At 40.3% G+C, this 22269-nt stretch overlaps 1 protein-coding gene across 1 annotated transcript in view; it reads left to right on the forward strand.

Moving 5' to 3' along the window:
• LOC122805262 (dynein axonemal heavy chain 11-like) overlaps positions 1–22269 on the forward strand; it is a 4596980-nt gene that overhangs the window by 587089 nt on the left and 3987622 nt on the right. The window contains exons 7-8 of the mRNA XM_044075350.1: positions 3248–3372; positions 21707–21721. Coding sequence (XP_043931285.1) covers positions 3248–3372; positions 21707–21721 — 140 coding nt within the window. The remainder of the gene's footprint in view (positions 1–3247; positions 3373–21706; positions 21722–22269) is intronic.

The following is a 22269-nucleotide window of genomic DNA, read 5'->3' on the forward strand; positions in this document are numbered from 1 at the left end:
ATTCTTCCATTAAAGCACATTTTTCAGTCAAATCCATCTGCTTACCCTTTCAATCACCTCTTTCTGCACGTTTTGAGGTTAAACCATTGTTAATAGGCATCCTCCACATAAAGCCACAAAGAAAATCTATTCCTCTCATTGAGACCTGAATTTGTTTCGGACATATTTATTCTCCCTCCTTCTGAGCCTACCTCTTCTTCCTGTCTTAAATTTTGTACCTGTAAAACTGTCTTGTTGGTTGCCCTTTCTTCAGCAAAAAGCGTTTCTATTGTAAGACCCTATGACTTCTCTTCCTTTACTTATCTTTCACAAAGACAGGGTATCCCTTAGGATTAACCTTTCTTTAATACATAAAGTTGCCAATAAAATGTCTCTAAATCAGTTTCTTAACTTGCATTCTTTCTTCTCAAATTCTCAACATGGTGGTGGTGGTGGGGTTGCATTCCCAAGACATCCAAAGACAGCTCAGATTTTATCAAGGCAAAACTAGGTCTATTAGAAAAAACAAACAATTGTTTCTTTTTGTTTTTCAGGATAAAAAGCTAGATTGCCCTGTTTCTAAGCAGACAATCTCTAGATAGATTTCTTTGGCTATTTTTTTTATTCCTTTCGTGGAAAAATGTGTTCTAGGCCAGAGCTTATTCTACCAGGTTTGTTGCTTCTTCTAGTGCCTTTCTCAAGGGTCTGGACTCAAAATCTATTGTAGAAGTAGCCACTTGTCCTTCTATTCACACCATTACAAAACACTATGAAACAGACTACCTGTCCATGGCCAAAACTGGATTCACTAGATTTATCCTCTGAGGAAGTATAGAGCTCAATTCCACTCCTCAGTCCTCTACCCAGACATTCTAAAAAGCTTTGGGAATCTTTCATGTGAAAGTAATATTGCGACAGTGATCAGTGAATGACACAGTAAAATTGTGTAAAACCTTCCATAATAGTAGAGCACTGTTGCAGTATTGGCCCCCTCTCTCCTTTCCTCTCGTTATGTATATCTATATCTATATATCTATGTGTGTGTGTATACATATAGATATAGATATATATGAATATTTTTTTCCCTTTTCTTGGCTTAAGTGGACCTCCCATTCATTTCTCCTCCTTATTGTTGTCATGTCTTAGTTTAATCTCTCTTTTTTTTCTCCTGGTCTGGGGAAGAAAGTCCTGAGGATTTTCATGCCTCTATGTCCCTTATATACTGCTTCACTTTTTCATGTTTGAGTCATAAGTCAGATGTATAGCAAGAGAGAAAAGCATCCAAGCTTTGGTATACTGGTGGACAAATGGTATCCTTGGCCAGATGCTTCCTTTATGTAAGTAATACTGCAATACTGATCTACTTGGACATCTACGCAACTGAACTTTTTGGTACACCCATTTATCCCTCTTATACAAACATATATTCTTCTGCTAAGAACAGATGTGCATTGCTTGGGGAAGTAGCCTGAAACTTTGTTGACTGACCTGATTCTGAGATACATGGAAGGATGCATCCCATATAGTTATGGCTATTGCAACAATTATCTATTCAAACATCTACTGTTATGCTAAGTTAACTTACACAGCTGTACTTTACTTTTGAAAGCAGCTACCCTCTACCCTACACATCTCAGCACACATCAGCCATCTGCTCTCCCAACTTTTAAAAAATATGGAAAATGAAGAAAGAAGGCCGCATTCTAATAAGACTTAAGTTGTGTACAGCATTTTCAAGTATAACTTTTGTATATGGCAACTCAGCCATTTATTCTTCTTGGATGAGCCTTCCCATTTGCTGAGTTGCATAGAAAGGTCAAGAGAATTTATTACATACCTCTCATATGTACAGATTTTCGCAGAATGTCCACATGTTTACTTCATATTGTTGGCTTGTTACTCATAAAATTGTGATTTTTTTTTTGGCAAATGATTGACAAATCTTTGAGGACAAATGTCAGAAAATAATGACAGACATTTGAGATTCAGACTTCATACGTTTCAGAAAATTCATGCTAATGCAGAACTTCCTAAGTTTTAAGAGCAATATTTAAAAATTGTCCCTAGTTTTGGGCCTTTGTCCCTCCATTATTTATGTGTTTGTCTGGAATTATTATGCTAAAAGGTTGAGAGGTATGACATTAACTGCTTCTTAATATTCATTTATTTAGGGCTAGGTTAAGATGAGGTAGGTAAACGTCTCTGTTCTTGTAGGAGAAACAGATAATATGACATTTAGATGCATTAAAGTAAGACAATGCAAAGACAGACGGAATATCTGGATTTACTTATATAATATTTATTCCAAATCACAGCTCATGAGATGGATGATGAATGTGCTAACACAATCCCACAGAATTGTAGAAAACAATTATTTTTATACCTTAAAAGACATTAGATATAGTATGATTCTTTTACTAAATAAGGAAAGCTGAATCTGGTCATGTCTTGAACTCTACCATTTTACAGTCATATCTGGTCATATCTTTTGTACTTGAGAAAACTTCATTAGTATAAGTTATGGAATATCTGACATCTTTGTGTTCTTTTCTTAGTATTACTTTGAAGTAGTCCATGCAGCTATTTCCTCCTTTAATTTAATTTAGTAACTCAGCTATAGAATTTCCTAAGACGGAGAGGAAGCATATGCCAGCTACCGCCAACCCTACACAGCTGCTTTGCTGTCTGTTACATTGACAAGAAAGGAATATTGCATTCTATCTCAAGCTGGAGTTAAGACATCTGTAAGCACTCAGAATTACAGGATGTATGAAAAGAACTTACTTTCGCTATAATATGTTTTTTTTTTTTTTAAGTATTCCCATTACAGATATATACAGCACAATCATCACTGGATTTGATATGCTGTCTGCAGCATAAAATAAGAACGTGGTTAAACCAAATGACCACCGAAGGTCATAGTCTAACGTTCTTGCATGCCATCAACAACTTCTGATAAACTAACAACATAATTTTCTAGATCTGTAATAGATCAGTGTCTCATTTGTATATGGAAAGTATAACTATAGGAGGAGAGGAAAAGATGCTGGGATAACTTGTGGTAGATTTTGTAATCAGGTGGCAAACATAACATTCTTGTCCTGTTGCTCTCATTTTTATTTTATTTTGCTTTTCAGTATTTAAACTAACTTACATTTTCTTGTAATAAACAGTCCTTAACCTGAAATCTGTTTTTACTCTTGTTTTCTTTTCTTTTTCTTGTTATAAATGATTACAACCAATAACATTGTTTTATTTCTATTACAAGCTTAGGGGCAACTGTAATGCTTTACACAGAAATATGCCAGTGACTGCAGGGAACTTGAAATGGTCTCAAGAGTTGCGAGAAAGGATACTTAGCCACAGAACAGCCTTCAGACACATTAATCATCCGTAAGTATTTGCAGAAATGTAGCTTTAGATGAATATTTTCTTTAGTAGTTGCATCTTTATGAACTGTGATAAATTATTTCCAGTGAAAAATGTTTTAGGCTGTTGAAGGTGCTCCATTTCATGACTCTGACAACATGCTTTTGATTCTATTTGCGTGTGTGTGTGTGTGTGTGTGTGTGTGTGTGTGTGTGTGTGTGTGTGTGTGTGTGTGTGTGTGTGTGTGTTTGCACATGTGTTATTGAGGCGTAACCAAGGAATGTCAAAATATGACTGTGCAAAAAATATGAATTGTTTCTGTTTTGAAAGCAGCAATTAGATTTAGAGTAGCTGACATCAGTTAACAACTAAATATATTTTATACATTCACATTGTTATACAGAATTATATGAGCAGAGGAAAATAGTAATATCTGTAGAATCCTTATACAGAAGGGAGTATGAATAACAAACTGTTTGTGTACAGGATTCTGTGTGATAAGATATGCTAAAAGAAGTGCTGAATATTGACTCTTGGCTTAATATATATATATTTAGGAATGATGAAAGGGTCATGAAGAAAGTGTGGATCATTTGCTGCTATACTCTATCCCCTTTCCTGATACATGGAAGATGCTGAGTCAGATTAGTAATTACTTGCATAAGTGGGCAGTTTACTTATCGGTATGCATTATACCATATTACTATGGATAACAAAATATGCCTGGAAGTATTAAAAATCAGCACAAGAATATATGTGACGGGATCTTGGAATCATTCAGAGATTTTGGTAAATGTGTAGTGTCAGACGAAACATATTTAACGCAATAGCTATGAAGGTATACCTTTTAAAACATTTTTGTTAACACACTACACCTAAAACTGCAACACAAATTCATATCATTAATGGAAAACAAGTCATGATAACAGCTTCTATTTTAACCTTTTGCAGTATATATAATTTTCTTTTTTTTAACAATTTTCATTCACTCCAATATTACATTGTTCAGTGCCTGTCTTTCATTAAACTTCATTCTTCCTAATGTGAGAGAAAATGTGTTTAAGACAATAGCTATGAAGATGTATTTCTAAACATTTTTATTAACACGTCACACCTAAACTTGCAACACAAGTGCATATCATTAATGTAAAACAAGCCATAATAACATTTTCCATTATTATCCTGGTGCAGTATGCATAGTTTTCTTTTTTAACAATTGCCATTCACTCCAGCATTACATTGCTCCATTCCTGTCATCCCTTAAACCTCAATCTTCTTCCTAAGCATTATTCTGCATGTATTGTTCCCTACAAATTCTATTTATTTCTGTGAAACATGCATCTTCCCTTTTCTAATGATATACCATTACTTTATCTTCTTTACAGCATTCAAAACATCCATAACAGTTACTGTAGAGTTTGGTTTCAATTGTGTTGAAGTTGTTTTTTATTTTGATAGGTAGTAACATTACACTTAGAAAAGTCTTACTATGTCTAGACAAGTCAGATTCTGTATCCCAGTTCAAAAATAATTTTCTTATTTTCTCTCATTTGTTCTTCCAACATTTCTGTGATAGTACTCTGTAGGAAATCTTTAAAATCTGCCATCTCATTACATTTCCAAAAAAGCACATTTCCAGTTAACTTTTTCTTCCTATTACATCTGTAACATTTGTTCTCTAATTAGGAAAAATCCTTTGAAATGTATTTGGAGTATAAAAATATCTATGAAAATACTTACATGCAAAAAATCTTAAACCTTCTGGACTTTGTTGTATGTTTGGTTGCCAACAGATTTCTTCCTTTGTTCTTTCATGAACTGGACTTTCTCTTCTCTTTTCCCAATCTTTTCTGTCCTCCAATTGATTTTCATATTTATCATGTAATATTCTATATTTCTTGATATTTATCCATTTTAACAGCATTATTTAGACTGTCAAACATGATTTTTTGAATAACAAATTAGTAGTTAATCCCCAGTACTCATGAATAAGTGCAGTTTATTTTTAACATTGAGTAATATAAGGACATTATCACTAACTGTGGGCTTAATTAATGGATTTAAGGTCACTTTGATGAAATTTAAAAACATAGCACATATCGATTAGATGTTTTCTTATGGTTAAAATGTGTACTCCATAGACTGTTTTAATCTGGATAGACAAGATATATAACGGTAAGTCAATAGAATATAACTTGAGAAAACTGGACTTGCAGTAATGATAATGCAAAGTGATGTGAAAATATAATGCACATTTATCTTTACCAGTCAAATCAATAATGGATTATTGTAATGAGAAAATAGCACACATTTTAGCAACACTTTTTTTTTCTTAATAGGTAAAATATTTAAAGTGTAATTATGTTAAGTTGTCATTCTCGCCTTCATTCTTGCTGGATGGGTTCGGAGCCGATCCTCAGCTCTGACTCGGCCTATACTATAGCTCGAGAGCTATTTTTACCGGCTCGAGGCAGCCCTATATCCCACAATACCATGCGCTAACTCCCCAGATCTTGTTTGCCGCTTTGCTGCGAAGTTGCCTTTTTTACCGGCTCAGGTCAGTAAAGGAATATTCAACAAAGTTTTCTATTTTTTGAGGTAGTTTACTAGGTTATTTTCCCTACTTTTGTTCCCTATCGATATTATACTTAATAGTGTTTGTTTTCGTAAGCCCTACTCACCCCTGTAGTTAACTTTTATAATCAGGCCTACAGGCTTTAGTTTTTCTGTTTACTCACCCCTGTGTGTGTGTGTTGTTGTTTTAGTCAGCCCCCTCATCTCCCCCTTGTGTGTAAGTGAGTGAGTGTGTGTGCTGATTGAGTGACTGTCTTTAGGGCAATGTCCAAAGACGTTAAGGTCTCGGGATTCAAGAAGTGTGACTCGTGCTGTCAGAAAATGTCTCTGACAGACGGTCACACTTCTTGTGTCTATTGCTTGGGGCCTTTACACCTGCAGGACTCTTGTTCCATTTGTCACGGATTTAGTTCAAGAGTCCTGTAGGAAAGGCGTAACAAGCTCATTCTAAGGGGCTTGTTAAAGCCTGATGACTCCTCATCCAAGTCTGGCTCGGGGAAGTCATCAAAAACCGCCAAACCCTCGGCTCCAGCTTCTGAGCCGAGGGCTGGTGTTGTCGAGACGGCTCCGACCTCGGTTCCGGCTGGCTCCGAGGTGAGCAAAGTGGGTTCTGCTTTGAAACCATCATCGGAGCCGACCCCAGCGCGCAAGCGCTCTAGGTCCCCTTCTTTAGAGTCCGTCAGATCGGCTCCGAGGTCCCCCCTCCTATTGGAGCGGAGTCATAGGACTCATTCATCGAGGTCTTCCAGGCTCTCCGATCACGACATCGAGAGGGTGGTCAGTAGACTCATAAAATCTCAGGCGCTGGCCTAAATCCTTCAGAGCCCATCTCACCAGACTGTGGCTCCTTCGACACAGTTATCCATTCCTCTTCCGACTCATCTCTCGAGTTCGGAGCCGGAGTTCATCGGAACAGTGACCTTGCCCACGTCGGAGCCGATACCCCCTCATTCGGCTCCGGTGTCGTCGGTTCCGACCTCTTTATTGGTTCCGTCCATGGAGAGGTCTGGGCGCCGGGACTCCATTGTCGGCTCCGAGGGGGCGAGTGGCATCGGACCCTTGTCCGACCCCACTCTCCCTCTCGGAGCTTCAGCTCTGGTTAGTTCGGCCCCGACATCATTCTCGGAGCCTTCTCTGTTGGTTCCGGGGGCGGTTCCAGCCTCTTCGAAGCCGGAGCTACCTTTGGTGTCTGATGGGGGAGCCTTCGAGGTGATGAGGAGTGTGCTGGACCCAGTGTCCACTCCAAGGTTAAGTTCTGCGGCTCCTCCCTCTGTAGTGTCTGTTACGGTCTCTGGCCACCCTCCTATACCCGACAGCAGAGATCCAAGGCGTAAGGTACCCACTTTGGGTGTCTCCTCCTCTTCCAAGGGTTCCCCTGAAGTTTCAGGGGAAGCCCCTAGGAAAAGAAAGTGCAAGAGGAAGCACATAGACTCCCCCGAGTCTGTCACATCGGACACCAACTTGGATGATTCGGAGGGTTCCCCCAGATCCCACTCTGAGGATGTCTCCTTTTCAGACATCCTGGAGATCCTAAGACAGAGGGGAAATTGGTCCACACTCAAACCTTCCGAGGATGAGTCGGTTTACCTTGACGCCTTTGGATCTCGCCCTTCCACCTCCTGGGTGTCCTCCCCCCTTTCGACCCACTAATGGAGGTAGTGGCTAGAAAGGCGTGGGCAGCTCCTGATTCAATGGAACCTACCCCTAGGAGGCCTTCTAAATTTATTTCTGCACCAGATGACAAATCCTTTCTCACCAAAGGTGTTTCAGATGATGCTATGGTGGTAGCAGCAGCCACTAAGAAGGAATTAGCAGATCCTTCTGTACCTGTTCATCTTCCTAACAAAGAGTCCAGGACCATGGACAGGTACTGCAAGCGGACCTTTGCTTCAGCGACATTTTCTATGCGATCGCTGAACTATTTATGTCGTTTCACCCGCCTTCAGAGAGACTTGCTCACAGAGCTGGGTGAAACGGTACAGGATCCTTCTGCTGCGGGGTTTAAGGACAAAATAAACTCTCGGCTGGCTATCCTGAACTCCATTGTTAACTCCTCCATGCGGCTAATCTCTTATGCAGCCGATGGAGCGAGTAGGGCCGCTGGCACAGGCATTGCGTTTAGATGTCACGCTTGGATGCGACTCTGTAACTTTGCCGACCCCTTCAAGGCATCTTTCACCAACACCCCCTTTGACGGTTTGGAATTGTTTGGGCCTCAGGTGAAGAATACCCTCACCAGATGCGAGCAAGATGGTAAGACTCTCTCTGCCATGGGAGTCCATTTTTCCACGCCTTCTAGACCTTATCCTAAGGGACAGAGGGGTGGAAAGATGCGGTTCCGCAAACCACAGGGAGTCGCGCCTGCCACACGTGGTGAATTTCCCCCTAGAGGCAGAGGGGTGAATAATAACAGATGCCACCCCAGGAGCAGAGGGGGTCCACAGAACCAGGGTTCCAGGGAATCTTTCCCAGACCAACCCTTTCAGCATCCCTGAGAAGCTGCCCGACTGTCTGCCTTCGGAGGCAGTCGGGGGAAGATTATCTCTGTACCCAGAAGCCTGGCAATCCATCTCCCAAGACACATGGGTACAGAAGATCATATCCGAGGGTTACAAAATTCCTTTCACTTTCTCTCCGGTACAACCGCCAAAACCCCTACCAGACGTACCACCCGCACAAAGGGGTCAGGCTCAGCTAGAAATAAAAAAGCTATTAAACAAAAGAGTCATCCAGGCAGTCCCAGCAGATCAGCTAGGATCCGGAATCTACTCCAGATTATTTTTGGTACCAAAAAAGACAGGAGATTGGAGACCCATTTTGGACCTCAGCAGGTTAAACAACTATGTATTAAAGACAAAATTTCGGATGGTAACACTGCAGTCCATTCTACCCTTTTTGGGCAGAGACAACTGGATGTGCTCGTTAGACCTCCAGGACGCGTACTACCACATAAAAATACACAGGAGCTCCAGGAGGTTTCTCCGCTTCCGGCTGGGAGTCAGTCATTTTCAATTCAGGGCCCTGCCCTTTGGTCTCACCACAGCCCCCCGGGTGTTCACCAAATGTTTGGCAGTGGTCACGGCTCACCTGAGACAGAAAGGATTCCAGGTGTTTCCATACTTAGATGACTGGCTCATTTCCGCTACCACCAAACAGGATCTCATAATGGCCAGGGATTATACTATCCATCTTTGCAACAGCCTGGGTATTTCTATAAATTTTGCAAAGTCCTCCTTGTCGCCTTGTCAATGTATAAACTTTATAGGTGCCGTATTAAACACCACAGAAATGTCTGCAACATTACCACCTCAGGGAGTGACAGACATAAGGCGGAATGTTCAGCTTCTGTTTCAGCCCAGCAGAGTCCAAGTCAAGCTAGTATTGAAAGTGTTGGGCCTCATGGCGGCGATTCTTCTACTTCCATTAGCCCGCTTCCACATGAGACTCCTTCAGTGGATGCTGTTTTCTCAGTGGTCCTTTCAACAGCTGCCAATGACCCACAACATTTTGATAACACCATCTTGCAAGAAACATCTCTCCTGGTGGATGGTTTCCCCTCAGCTTTTTCAGGGCAGACCCTTTGTTCTCCCCCCTCCAGTTGCCACTGTCACAACGGATGCCTCCCTGATAGGGTGGGGGGGCATTATCAGGGCAGGACGGTCCAGGGCACTTGGCAACAGTCAGAATGCCACCTGCACATAAATGTCCTGGAGATGAGGGTGGTGCTTTTGACGTTGCAGGCCCTTCAGACCTCTCTTCCCACGGGGACTATAGCAATTCAAACGGACAATATGTCTGTGGTGTGGTACATAAACAAGCAGGGCGGAACAAGGTCCTACCCTCTCTGTCAAGAAGCACTCAGACTTTGGCAATGGGCGATTTCATCTCAACGGTTTCTGATAGCAACGCACATGCCCGGGAAGTCCAACGTCATAGCAGACAGATTGAGCAGAACTATCCTCATGCCTCACGAGTGGTCTCTAAATCAAGCGGTAGTAGATGGAATTTTATGGAAGTGGGGCCAGCCTTGCTGCGACCTTTTCGCAACTCCGCAAAACAGCAAGTGCCTTGACTTCTTCACACTTTTTCCTCTACCAGGCCAGCCCCTCAGAGACGCTCTTGTCCACGTTTGGCCCCGGGGTCTTCTTTATGCCTTTCCTCCCTTTCCATTGATCCCGCAACTAATTCAGAAAGCAACCGCATTGAGATCCAAAATGATCCTCATTGCCCCATTTTGGCCTCGACAAGTTTGGTTCCCGTTCCTGCACAAATACCTACTGGAACAGCCTTGGCATCTGGAACCCCTTCCGGATCTATTGACCCACCTCACGGGCAAGCTGCATCAGTCTCTACATTCCATTAACCTCACAGCTTGGTTGCTCCACTTCCAGCTATAGCCAGGCTTCCTCTTATTTCTCCTCCTGTTCGTGATATCATTCTGGCTTCCCATAAGTCCAATACTAGGAAGACTTATGCGAGTAAATGGAAGCGTTTTTCACACTGGGCACAAACTAGATCCTTAGATCCTTTCCATGCACCATTCATGAGGTTCTAGACTTTCTGGCAGAGCTTTTTCATTCGGGGTCATCATCGGCCACCATCAGGGTACAATTAGCGGCCATTGCTAATTTTCATGTTGGACTCTCAGAAGCAAATATTATGTCCCACAAACTCTGTAAAGCCTTTCTCAAGGGCATCTTGTTGCTCAGACCTCCAGTCAAAGATCCACCCCCACAATGGGATTTGAATTTAGTTCTAACCTCACTAATTCTACCCCCTTTTGAACCAGCAGCTTCTTGCTCCCTCAAGCTTCTTTCTTGGAAAACGCTGTTTTTAGTAGCTATAACATATGCCAGAAGGGTATCGGAACTTCAAGCCTTGTCTGTCCGTCCTCCCTATTTGGTTTTTCATAAAGATAGGGTAACTCTCAGAACAAACCCTTCCTTCCTACCAAAAGTGTTATCGGAAGCAAATCTAAACCACTCCATTGATTTGCCCATCTTTTTCCCAGACTATACCAACAGGGCTGAACAAAAATTACATTCATTAGATGTTCATCGCCAATTACGGTATTACCTAGACAGGACAAAACAATTCAGAAAGTCAGACCAGCTCTTCCTCTCTTATGCTGCCGGCAAGAAAGGGCTTCCAGTATCGAAAGTTACTCTTTCCAGATGGCTGACATCTATTATTACTGTGATCTATGAGTTGAGACACAGGCAACTACCCTCTAGGCCTAAAGCTCATTCAACCAGGGCACTATCAACTTCAACGGCTTTTCAAGCAAGGTTACCACTAGATGCCATTTGTGCAGCAGCTACATGGGCGTCCAAACATACCTTTATTGCCCATTACAAGCTTGATCTAGCCTCCAGAAATAAAGCTGATTTTGTTTCCACTATACTCAGGAGACTGTTCCATTGAGCCACCCATGACTAAGATGCTAGGGACGCTGTCCCATCCAGCAAGAATGAAGGTGAGAATGACAACTTAACATTAAGAAGTTATGTCTCACCATAACGTTCCATGTTAGTTGTCTTCTTCTCGCCTTCTTTCTTTCGTCCCTCCCTCCTGCCCCCTAGCCTGGATAGACTCGAGGTTCTGAGTCCTTCCATTTCTGGAGATACAATATGTTGCGTCTTTCATGGTATCCTTAGTGTTACTAGCAGGTAACCTGTACTCGTAAAAGAGGATTATAATATTATTATTATAATATTACTTTTTATACTATGTCTTAGCTTCCAAACGAGATCTGGGGAGTTAGCGCATGATATTGTGGGATATAGGGCTGCCTCGAGCCGGTAAAAATAGCTCTCGAGCTATAGCATAGGCCGAGTCGGAGCCGAGGATCGGCTCCGAACCCATCCAGCAAGAAAGAAGGCGAGAAGAAGACAACTAACATGGAACGTTATGGTAAGACATAACTTCTTATTAATGTCTTTAAAAATTAGTAGCAATTTGTCTAATAGCTGGGTTATAATAACGAGTCAGAAAATTTAGAGAAACAAAGGATACTGTAGTTTATGTCTCATTAAGTTGGGAAATGTATGTAATGAAATATGTTGAATGATGTGAGAAGTTACTTTGGGGATATTCATGGGACATAAATTTAGGAATAAAGTAACATAATAAAAAAGATAAATGCTTTATACTTAGATCATATTTCAGTTAATCAGCTGTTATTAAATACAATTCAATCATCTGAAGTTGTGTTTTAAACATAATATGGATGGAAAGATCATATATTGTGGAAACCTGTTTTTGTCATGTTATCATGGTGAAGTGTCAGCAATTATTTGACTGACCACCATCTAGGTAATTCTGATTAAGCTACCCTGCTATAAGAATTTAATGAATAATTTTCTAATTAAAGTCATCTATGAGAGTAGTAGAATAGAAATTAAATTTTGCAGTGAAAAAATGATCACAGTCAAACTATCCATGTTTATGATGCTGAAAAAGTTTCATTATTATCATTATTTCAGGTAGAATCAAACTAGGGGTGTATGATACATAAAAATATATATGGATTTACATAAAGTATGTTACATGTATGTTGGTTAGTTGTTAAAGGCTGAAAACAAGATTTTGTATTGTTTATTTTGCATCCTGAAAGGCTGTGGATTTCTGAAAAAAATGTAATTGCTACTGAATGGTAATTAACAGATAACAATAAAAGACCATCTGCATAAAACTGTGCATTTAGAATTTTTTTATTTTTGAAATGTGTAATATAATTGAAATGATAAAGACTTGAGAGTCAAAAACAAAGTGTATCAAACACGGAAGCCTTGTCTCCCTGATGTATTGGTTAATATAGCAAAAGAAACTGTTACTTTTCTTAAGTCTGGCATCTTTCCATGGCCAATCAGCGGGGGATCATGGTATAATACTGATTTTGTTGTAGCATGTTTACTTTTTTTACACATTTGCTATTTTATGTACAGTTTAGATAACTTATTTTAAATATTTTGTTTGATATTATAATAGTAATATAAAATCTGGAAAATTTCTGTAAATTAAATTAGAGACTTATTTGTATCATTAATGTTACAACTAAATGAAACTGATGTTAATTTAGTTTGAACTAATATAACATTAACTGAAGACTATTATTGGCATAGTAGGTCAGTTGTTACATTATTTATCTTTCTTCACGTATGTTCACAATCTCAAGGGAAGCACCCAGATCTGCTCAGAACTGGTGGTCAAGGACACCACATACAGAAACCCTGTACATATAGTTAACTTGCTGGCAGACAGGTTCAGTAAAACCTTCACTCCTCTGTTCCCCCCCATTAGTAAAACTGGACATCCCCAGTACCTGCCCCGCTCCCCTTATCTCTAGGGAGCAAGTCATCACTGCCCTCTCAAAGGCAAAAAATACAGCCTCCATGGGACCCCAAGCTGCATCCTATATGTACTCCGGTGGGAACTTGCAGCACCATTAGGCATCTTATTCAACCAAAGCCTGAGTACCAGCTTCATCCGAGCCTAGTGGGGGACATCTACTGTCATCCCTTTGCACACAGGTGGAGCATCCACTGATTCAGGAAATTATAGACCCATCAACCTAACTAGCCTTATCTGCAAGGCCATGGAGTGGATTATCATGAACCTCTTTAACAAGGACATTGGCAACCTCCAAACACTTGATCCCACACAGTTTGATTTTGTCAAGGGGGTCATGCCTGTTAAATTTTGTCAACTTCTTTGAGACAGTCACCAAGGCCATAGACGAGGGGAAGATAGTGCACACTGCCTAACTTGACCTGGCCAAGGCTTTCGATACTATTCCCCATGCAGGTATAATAGATAAACACTCTCAACTAGGCATCAATCCATATGTTACCAGATGGGTAGCAAACTGGCTCACTGATAGAACCCAACTAGTCAAAATAGGGGAAGCCACCTCAAGTAGTAGACCTGTAACAAGCAGTGTACCCCAGGGATCAGCCTTGGGGCCTCTGCTGTTTGGGATATACTTCTCAGAGGTGCAGGCCAAATCTAGTGAGCTATGGCTGACCAAGTTTGCAGATGACTGCAAGCTGGGTGCTGTTATTATAGGTTCATTGGTGTACACTAGGCTAATGGCCCTGGAGCCTTTACAAGCGTAGCTCATAGGATTACCCTGGCATCGTGCCACCTGACCTTAGTTCCCAGTGCCTCTGTCGAGTAGAGCAACTGGAGTGATCCCTGTGGTGAATTTTCTATTTCCCATCCACTCATCAATATTTCTCTTGAAGAGGGCTAGTAAGGTGCTCTGCTTGACATGTATGGGAAGTCTATTCCATAGCATGGGCTGTCTCTGGGTTATCAGCCTGTCTATCCATCATGTTCTATGAATGTGGTATTGAGGTTGAGGTCTTTGGAGCATGTGGTACGGAGGGATCAGGATTTCTTTAAATGTAGCATTTCAAACAGAGCTGGATCAGACATGGCTTTGTAAGTCAAGCAGAGATCGCCTCTAAGTAGGCAATATGAGACAGAGAATAGTTGGAGTTTTTTGAGTCTGTTCATATAGGACAAGTGTTTAAGGCCTAGGATCCTCTTTGTGAGGTACTTTTGTGACCTCTCCAATTGTTTCAGGTGTCTAGTGAGGTACATGCCAAATGGGGCATTTTACTCGATGAATGGCCTAACGAGGGAAGAGTAGAGGGAGACAATTACCTCTTTCTTCCTGGATGCAAAACCCTTAGTAACGAGATGTGCCACATAGAAGGACTTTCTGACTACAGTGGCAATGTGGTGGTTAAAAGAGAGGTTGCTGTCAGTCTGTGTTCTCAGATCTCTTATAATGCCTTCTGTGTTCAGTAAACTACCATCAATGTGGTAATTCATGGGAACCAGGTTTTTCCCAAAGGGGATGACACATTTTTTGGCATTGAGCTTAAGGCCATGGCTCTGACACCAGTTGTTGGTCTCAGTGAGGCCTTTCTGTAGGATGTCAACATCACTTGGGGAGTTAATAATAGTTCCCAACTTGCAATTGTCTGCTTACTTTGGCAGCCAGAGTCCTTTTGTGTTTGCCTGGACTTCTGAGATGTAGATATCAAACAGGAAAGGAACCAGAACCATACCCTGTGGGACTCCACTCACGACTGGTCAGCAGTCTGACTTGGAGTCAGCTACTTTCACACTTTTGGTTCTATCTGTGAGCCAGTTTGCAACCCACCTAGTGATATAGGGATTGATGCCTAGCTTAGTGAGTTTTTCTATGATTCCTGAGTGAGGAATGGTATCAAAGGCCTTGGCCAGATCAAAGTAGGCTGTATGAACCACCTTGCCTTCATCCACAGCTCTGGTGACCGACTCAAAGAAGTTGATCAAGTTGAGCAGGCATAATCTACCCTTCACAAAACTGAACTGTGTGGGGTCCAGAGTTTGCAGATTCCCTATATCCTTGTTTATTAGGTCCATGATGATACGTTCCATAGCTTTGCATATCAGACTGATCAGGCTAATGGAGTGATAGTTACCAGGGTCTGTAGCTACTCCTCCTTTGTGTTGAGGGATGACTGTAGCAGTGTGACATTTGGTAGGGACAAAGCATGAGGTGAGACTGTGACTGAACAGGGCACACAGGTGAGGTGCCAGTTAACTGTGTATTTCATGTAGAACACAGCCAGGGATATTGTCAGGTCCCATAGAAGCTATATTCTTGGCCTTGGACAGTTCTATTTTAACCTGTGCAGCAGTAATACTGGGTACCTGGTAATCTTATGATATTGTGATTGGTCCTTTGTGGGGAAGGGGTAAAGTTGGCACTGAATCTGTCGGCCAGTATATTGGCAATATCTGTTGGCTTGGTATAGGAAGTACCATTGTGCAGTAGAGCAAATCTGAGTATTGCCATGGAGATTCTTTACTTAACTATAGAAGGCCTTGTGGTTATCTTTACTATCTGCTACAATTCTGATTTCATAGCTAGCTTTAGAGGATTTGATGAGGGATCTCAACTTTGTGTTGAGACTGATAAGGGAGTTTTTCCAGTCTTGGGACTTCACCTTATTCTGCATCAGTTTCCTCCTTCTGTTGTAGAGTTTGTTTACGGCAGGGGACCACCAGATGGGTTACTTTTTTTGGAGGAGAGCGTCTTGGTTCTATTGAGTATGGCGAGATCCATGCATCTCTGTGCATGTTCATACAGTGCACTGGTGTATGATTTGGTGGTCATGCAACTATTCTCCATTTGCATGAATGCCGTGAAGTTAGCCACCTCTGTTTTTAAGAGCCCAAAGTTAGCTTTGGAGAAGTTTTCCATGGTGGTTACCTTTGTTGGGGGGTGGGTGGTGGTAGGGATGTGGATTTTCAAGGTGATTAGTTTGTCATCAGATCTAACCAGGGAAGAGTTGACTATTGGTGTAGAGCAATGGTCTCCCATATTAGTAATGAGCAGGTCAAGGATGTTGCTACCTCTAGTGGGGGTAAGAACGAGCTGGTCCAGAGCATTGAAATCGATGAATTCCAGGAAATGTTGGGCAAGTGTATTGGTACATGAGTAGTTTTCCCATTAATGGAGGGGTAGTTGAAGTCACCCAGTATGAGAGTGTTAGCCTTGGCCAGTATCCAGAAGCCCAGGGGTGACAGATGTAGGCCATAACTGGCAAAGCATTGAGGTCTGTCAATTATGTCATCCCAGGCAGACAAATACTGGATCTCCTTAGAATGACACCAGAAACTTAGCCAATTGTTGAAATCAATCATTTTCTGCTTGTACTGTGGTATCATTCTGGGTGATGGTAGGATGCTGCTCAGGGCTAGGGTCATACCCACCTGGGCTTATAATCCGAGAGCTCCTCCATGACTCCTTTCATGTAGTCCAGTGAGGTATGTCTCAGGTCATTCACACCCAGATGTACAATGATGGAGTCATATTTGTACCTGTTGCTGAGGGACCTGAGTGCGTAGTTATGTGGTGGATACTGGTGCCTGACAGGCAGCTGACTGTTACTTTCTCCTTATTCAGCCTAGTGAGTGGAACATCAGTGTGCCTCACTATCGTGTCACCTATGACTAGTGTGTTGGGCATGCTGTTTTGCCTTAGGGGCTATCAATTCCCCTAGTGATGTGGATATCATCCAAGAGGGTCTCACCCAGACAAATGACTGGTGCCAGAAACATGGCCTCAAACTGAATGCCAAAAAGTGCATCATCATCATCTCTTGGGGAAAATGATGTCCCCACAAATTATTACATTGATAATAAGTTACCAAGCATGCAATCAGTTGTGAGGGACTTGGGAACCCAGGTTGATAGCAAACTGACTTTGACCACCTTATTGCCTCCATTGTATGGAAATCTTTCTACCTGGCCCACCTCATTAGTAAGAGTATCTCATACAGGGACAAGGTGGTCATAACATACCTGTATTCTTCCCTTATAAGACAGATTATTGAATACAATGCCCCTTTCTGCATGTACCTCACAAAGCACATGCAGCAGCTGGAGAGACCACAGGGGTTCCTCAACCAAAATCCAGGGCCTCAAACATCTACCCTATTAAGGCTAAAGGCCCTGTCCCTCTACGGTCTCCTACAGACTCCTCAGAGGTGACCTCTGCGTGGCATACAAAGCAATCTCAAATCCCCTCCTGATGGGACTGCTGCATATCCACAAGTCAAGCTCCACTCGAGTAACCTGCACACAAGACCTCAACCTAGTCTGTGACATCAATAGGACTTGCTGGTGGGACAGATTTGTGTCCCAGAGACTCCCTCTTTTGTGGAATAGACTCCCTCTCCACGTAAAGTAGATTACCTCATTAAACCTTTTTAAGCGCAACCTGGATAACTTGGTGGGGAACAGAAAATACACATCTGGGATTCCATCTATGTCCCTGCTAGACAGTGGCATAGGGTGCTGACTTGTTGGAACATGGGCTAAATTCTTGGCTAGGCTTGTAAGGACCTCAGGGCCAGTAACCTAGTAACTTCCTATGATCCTATGATTTCATAGCCCTAGGATCCAGAGTTCAGTTCTGATCTCCAGTCACTGTCTGTGTGGTGTTTTTATGTTCTGTCTTGTGTCTGTGTGGGTTTTATTCAGGTACTCCAGTTCCTCCTTCATCCCAAAACATACTGCTTTATTAGCTTCTTTAAATGGTCCATATGTATTGCATTTACCCTTGGCCAAGCAATACATGTTGTGGATGAAAAGGATCTGATGAGCAGTTCACTTGCTTGGTTGACAAATAAATAAAGTATAGTATATGACAGATGAAAAAATGCTAAAATACCAAACAGATTACATATTTTTTCAGGTGTGCTAATGAAAGAGCTTATGGTATAGCCCTCAGAAGTGGTAATTATGTCTGCGCTTCTTGTACTATATTACAAGTTGATGTGTTTTTATTCAAACTACTTCTAAATTAGCCAAGAAAAGAAAAGATTGTGTTTTTCATTTCCCAAGGCATTGCTATTGATTTTCCTCATCCAAAGTCTTCTTCTTAGAATAGCAAAGACATGCCATTCCTTTATGATTTCTTCGAGTAAGTCTGCTTTGCAGATGTAAATTCAACAACGTTGAGTCATTTCTCATGTAAGTCTACAGAAAAAAAGTTTCTTTTTTTATTTTTATTTGATAATTTACCATTAATTGGGTGAGGTATAGGTGTGGTTTGTGTTATTCTTACAATTTGGTAGAAAAGAGATTCTCAGAGAATGTTTGGTTAATTGTCTGAACAGGCTTATTTATTTATTTACTTTATTAACTAGGTAGGTGAGCTAGTCTTAAAACTCTTTACAGCCATGATGTGGGTATGGCACACAATCAGTAAAACAAGAAAATATTTACAAAAATGTATACAAAGAAGAAAAATGTTCCATATTTAACAATGTAGGGTGCACAGACAGCAAAAAGAAAAAAAAAAAAAAACACTTTCTGAATTTTGGTAAATGTATCATTGTGCTAATGTTCCTTAAATATAAGTTTACCTTAGCACACTTGAATCGTGGGCAAACACTAAACATTCATTGTTTCAAATCAAAATCACCTATCAAAGTGTTTATGTGTGTGTGTGTGTGTGTGTGTGTGTGTGTGTGTGTGTGTGTGTGTGTGTGTGCGCGCACGCGTGTGTTTCCTGTCTGTTTAATTTCTCCAAGGCTTTTAGGTTTCCCCATTCCTGAGTCAAAGTATGATTAAAGTCCATGAAATTAGTATTGTTTTAATCTTTGAAATTTTTAAACACCTTTATTCAATTATCACTTGTGACATAGGCACATTTATATTTATATAAAAGTAATCAGACTGTATTAATAAGTTCACATTTACAAACATTATACTTCACATGTATTGCTATATATCATACAACCTAAACAACATTACATAAATTATTCAATTCCTGCCCTTTTTTTAAACAAAAAACATCTTTATTAGACCATCACTTACAGTGGCGGCTGGTGACTTCAAATCACAGGGGGGCTGCAGGAGACGCTGAATGGAAGGGGTGTGGTCAACCATAAAGGGGAAGGGCTATGCACAAAACCACAAAAAAACTAACTTTAATTAAATACGCTGCCCTGGGTGGCAAACCATCATTATGAAAGTCCAATCAAGACAAAAATAAGTGTAGAAGAATAAAAATATTTCAATGCATTGGCTGCATGACAGCTTACTTAATATCTAGATGGAAACAAAAGGTTGTGAGGCATGAAAAATAAATTACTTTTTAAATACATTACTGGAATGCCAGTCAAAATCAAGTATAAGAAAACCAGAAGCACTCAACTCAAACCACTTCTCCTTGCACTGCAGTTCTAATTATAATATATTCAGCTTTATTAAAGTACCAAGCAACATGCTGAAAGTAGAAATCTATGTGATGCCCCACTTGTAAAAATGTTTCTTATCCAAAAAGACCTGCTGCCTGACAACTTGTTTCATGGGGAAAACATGATAAAAGTAAAAATGAAAAGCAAACAAGAAACAAGCTCAAGATACATTGCTTAAAGGATTACTGTACAGGTTATGGACCACACATGATTGGCATTCTGTTTAGTTTACGGTAAAGCCTGTAGAGATGACTGGAAGTCTCCAACAAGTGTAATGAGCTTTTTAAAATAATGGAATCCTGTCCTTTAATACCCAAGGCTTATACATTATCTAGTCAAGTATTCTCTGCATGGCAACAACAGAAAGGCTTTCAATGTTGGCAATTCTTTAACAGTATGCTTATTAAAGCTTACTTGCATCTTACGATGTCAGACAAGCTTACCTTATGGTCATTAAAGCATTGCTACTTAAACACAGAGCAACAGGCACTTTGAGTAATAAGCATAAATCAACAGTACAAAAATATGACAGAAACCAGACCATTCTGCAAAATCAAGGACAGATGAAAAGCCACTGTAGTACTTATGCAGTGTGTCCTCCCCATCCAAGGTAGATACAACTACTCCTTGCCTTGCTTGGACACATCCAGAGTCACTACATGGGGAACAAGCATGTCACAATTTGAAATCTCTCTGGCTGACTGTGATGGCCCTGACACATTTGTCATACCTCTCAACTTCAAGAGCAAGAAATCTGGACAAAGCCATACACAGAAGTGGGACAAAGGCACAACAATAAGGACAATTTTTAAATATTGCTCTAATAAACTTAGAAAGATAATAGAATAGGTCTTGCATTAGTATGAATTTTCTGAAGGGTATAAAATCTGAAACTCAAATGTCTGTCATTTTCTAACTTCAGTCTTTAGTGATTTGTCACTAATTTGCCAAAAACACAATTTTATGAAAATGGACCAAAAATGTGATGCAAAAATATAAAATAGACACACAATACAGCTTCTACCTGTCAAAGAAGGGACACTTTAATATTAGTACTGCTACCTTGAGCAGCTGACAAAATAAAAGAATCTACATGCATTTCAAGTAATCTATAACTTTGATTATTACAGTTATTTCTTAATTGTAAACCCTCCATGTTTTCTTCCAAAATTGCTATTTTTGGAGGGATTATTAGGGGAAGAGCAACATTTTGAGCCAAAATTGGGGACAGTTGAGAGGTTGGCTATGCCTAATTCTATAAAGCAATTTATTTGCATGTACCTCTCAACCTGTTAATGCAGTAAATCTGAACAAGGCCAAATATATTGGGGGCACATATAAACAGTACTAAAAATTGCTCTTGTATAAATTGAGACAGTTGATAGAACGGCTCTTACTTTAACATGCATTTTTATGAAGGTTATGAAGTCTGAAACTTATTATTTAGTGACTTCTGGCAAATCATTTAGGAATTAAAACTACAAATTTTATGAACAACAAACCAAAAATAAGAAGCAAAATCTATTCATTCTTTGAAAATCTGGACAGTTGGGAGGTATAGTTCAGCTGGGCCTGTCTGAGTTTGCTGCCCTTCCCCCCCAGACAAAATAATGGTTGAACTGGAGCCTCTGCAGCCATTCCAATTAACCATTACTTGGCTATTTCACTCCATTTACCATAAACACTAATGTGCATACTGCTTTACTTCAATGATTGGACTTCATTTGAAAGTTTTATTTTGTATTTTACAGCACAAACATTAAGTCATCTGTTAAACAAAGCAATGCAGTCTCACAATGAAAACTTAGCATTAAAACTTCTCTGCCCTTGAAACTCACATTCATTGAAACAGCATTGAAACCCACATTCAAAGAAAATACATTTTGCCAGTGGCAGATAAAGATTAATTTTGGGCTGTTTTCGAATCATAGGCCCCTTGCATATGAAACATACATGTGCTCTTTGATACACCTTCCTCATTGTACTAAAATTATATTCCTTGTACAATACAGTACACTTGTTAGAGGGTGTTTTAAATTTGTTTTGAACATTTTTCCAGTAAGCAATGAAACAAAACATATGCACCCATAATGGCAAAACTGCCCAGTTGAGAACATTTATCATAAAAGTCTACTCAGACTTCCACAGTCCACCATTATTAGTAAATATACACAATTCTACAGTCCACCATTATTAGTAAATATGCACAATTCCACAGTCCACCATTATCAGTAAATATGCACAATTCTACAGTCCACCATTATCAGTAAATATGCACAATTCTACAGTGCACCTTTATCAGTAAATATGCACAATTCTACAGTGCACCTTTATCAGTAAATATGCACAATTCTACAGTCCATATTCAGTGAATTCAGTTCTTGCCATAGCTGTCAACCTTAGCACAAAACCTGGCCAATAATGGGGAATACAGTCCCAAAAATAGGGACAAATTTAAAATATTCATCTTATAAACTTAGAAAATTGCTATAAAAAAAGGTTGTGCTACTATGTATTCTGAAGAACATGAAGTTTGAAATTCAAATGCCGGTCAATTTTACTGCGGACAGAACAA

This window comes from Protopterus annectens, chromosome 6.part1 (genome assembly GCF_019279795.1).
Source record: "Protopterus annectens isolate FY-2018-M chromosome 6.part1, PAN1.0, whole genome shotgun sequence".
Taxonomy (NCBI): Eukaryota; Metazoa; Chordata; order Ceratodontiformes; family Protopteridae; genus Protopterus; species Protopterus annectens.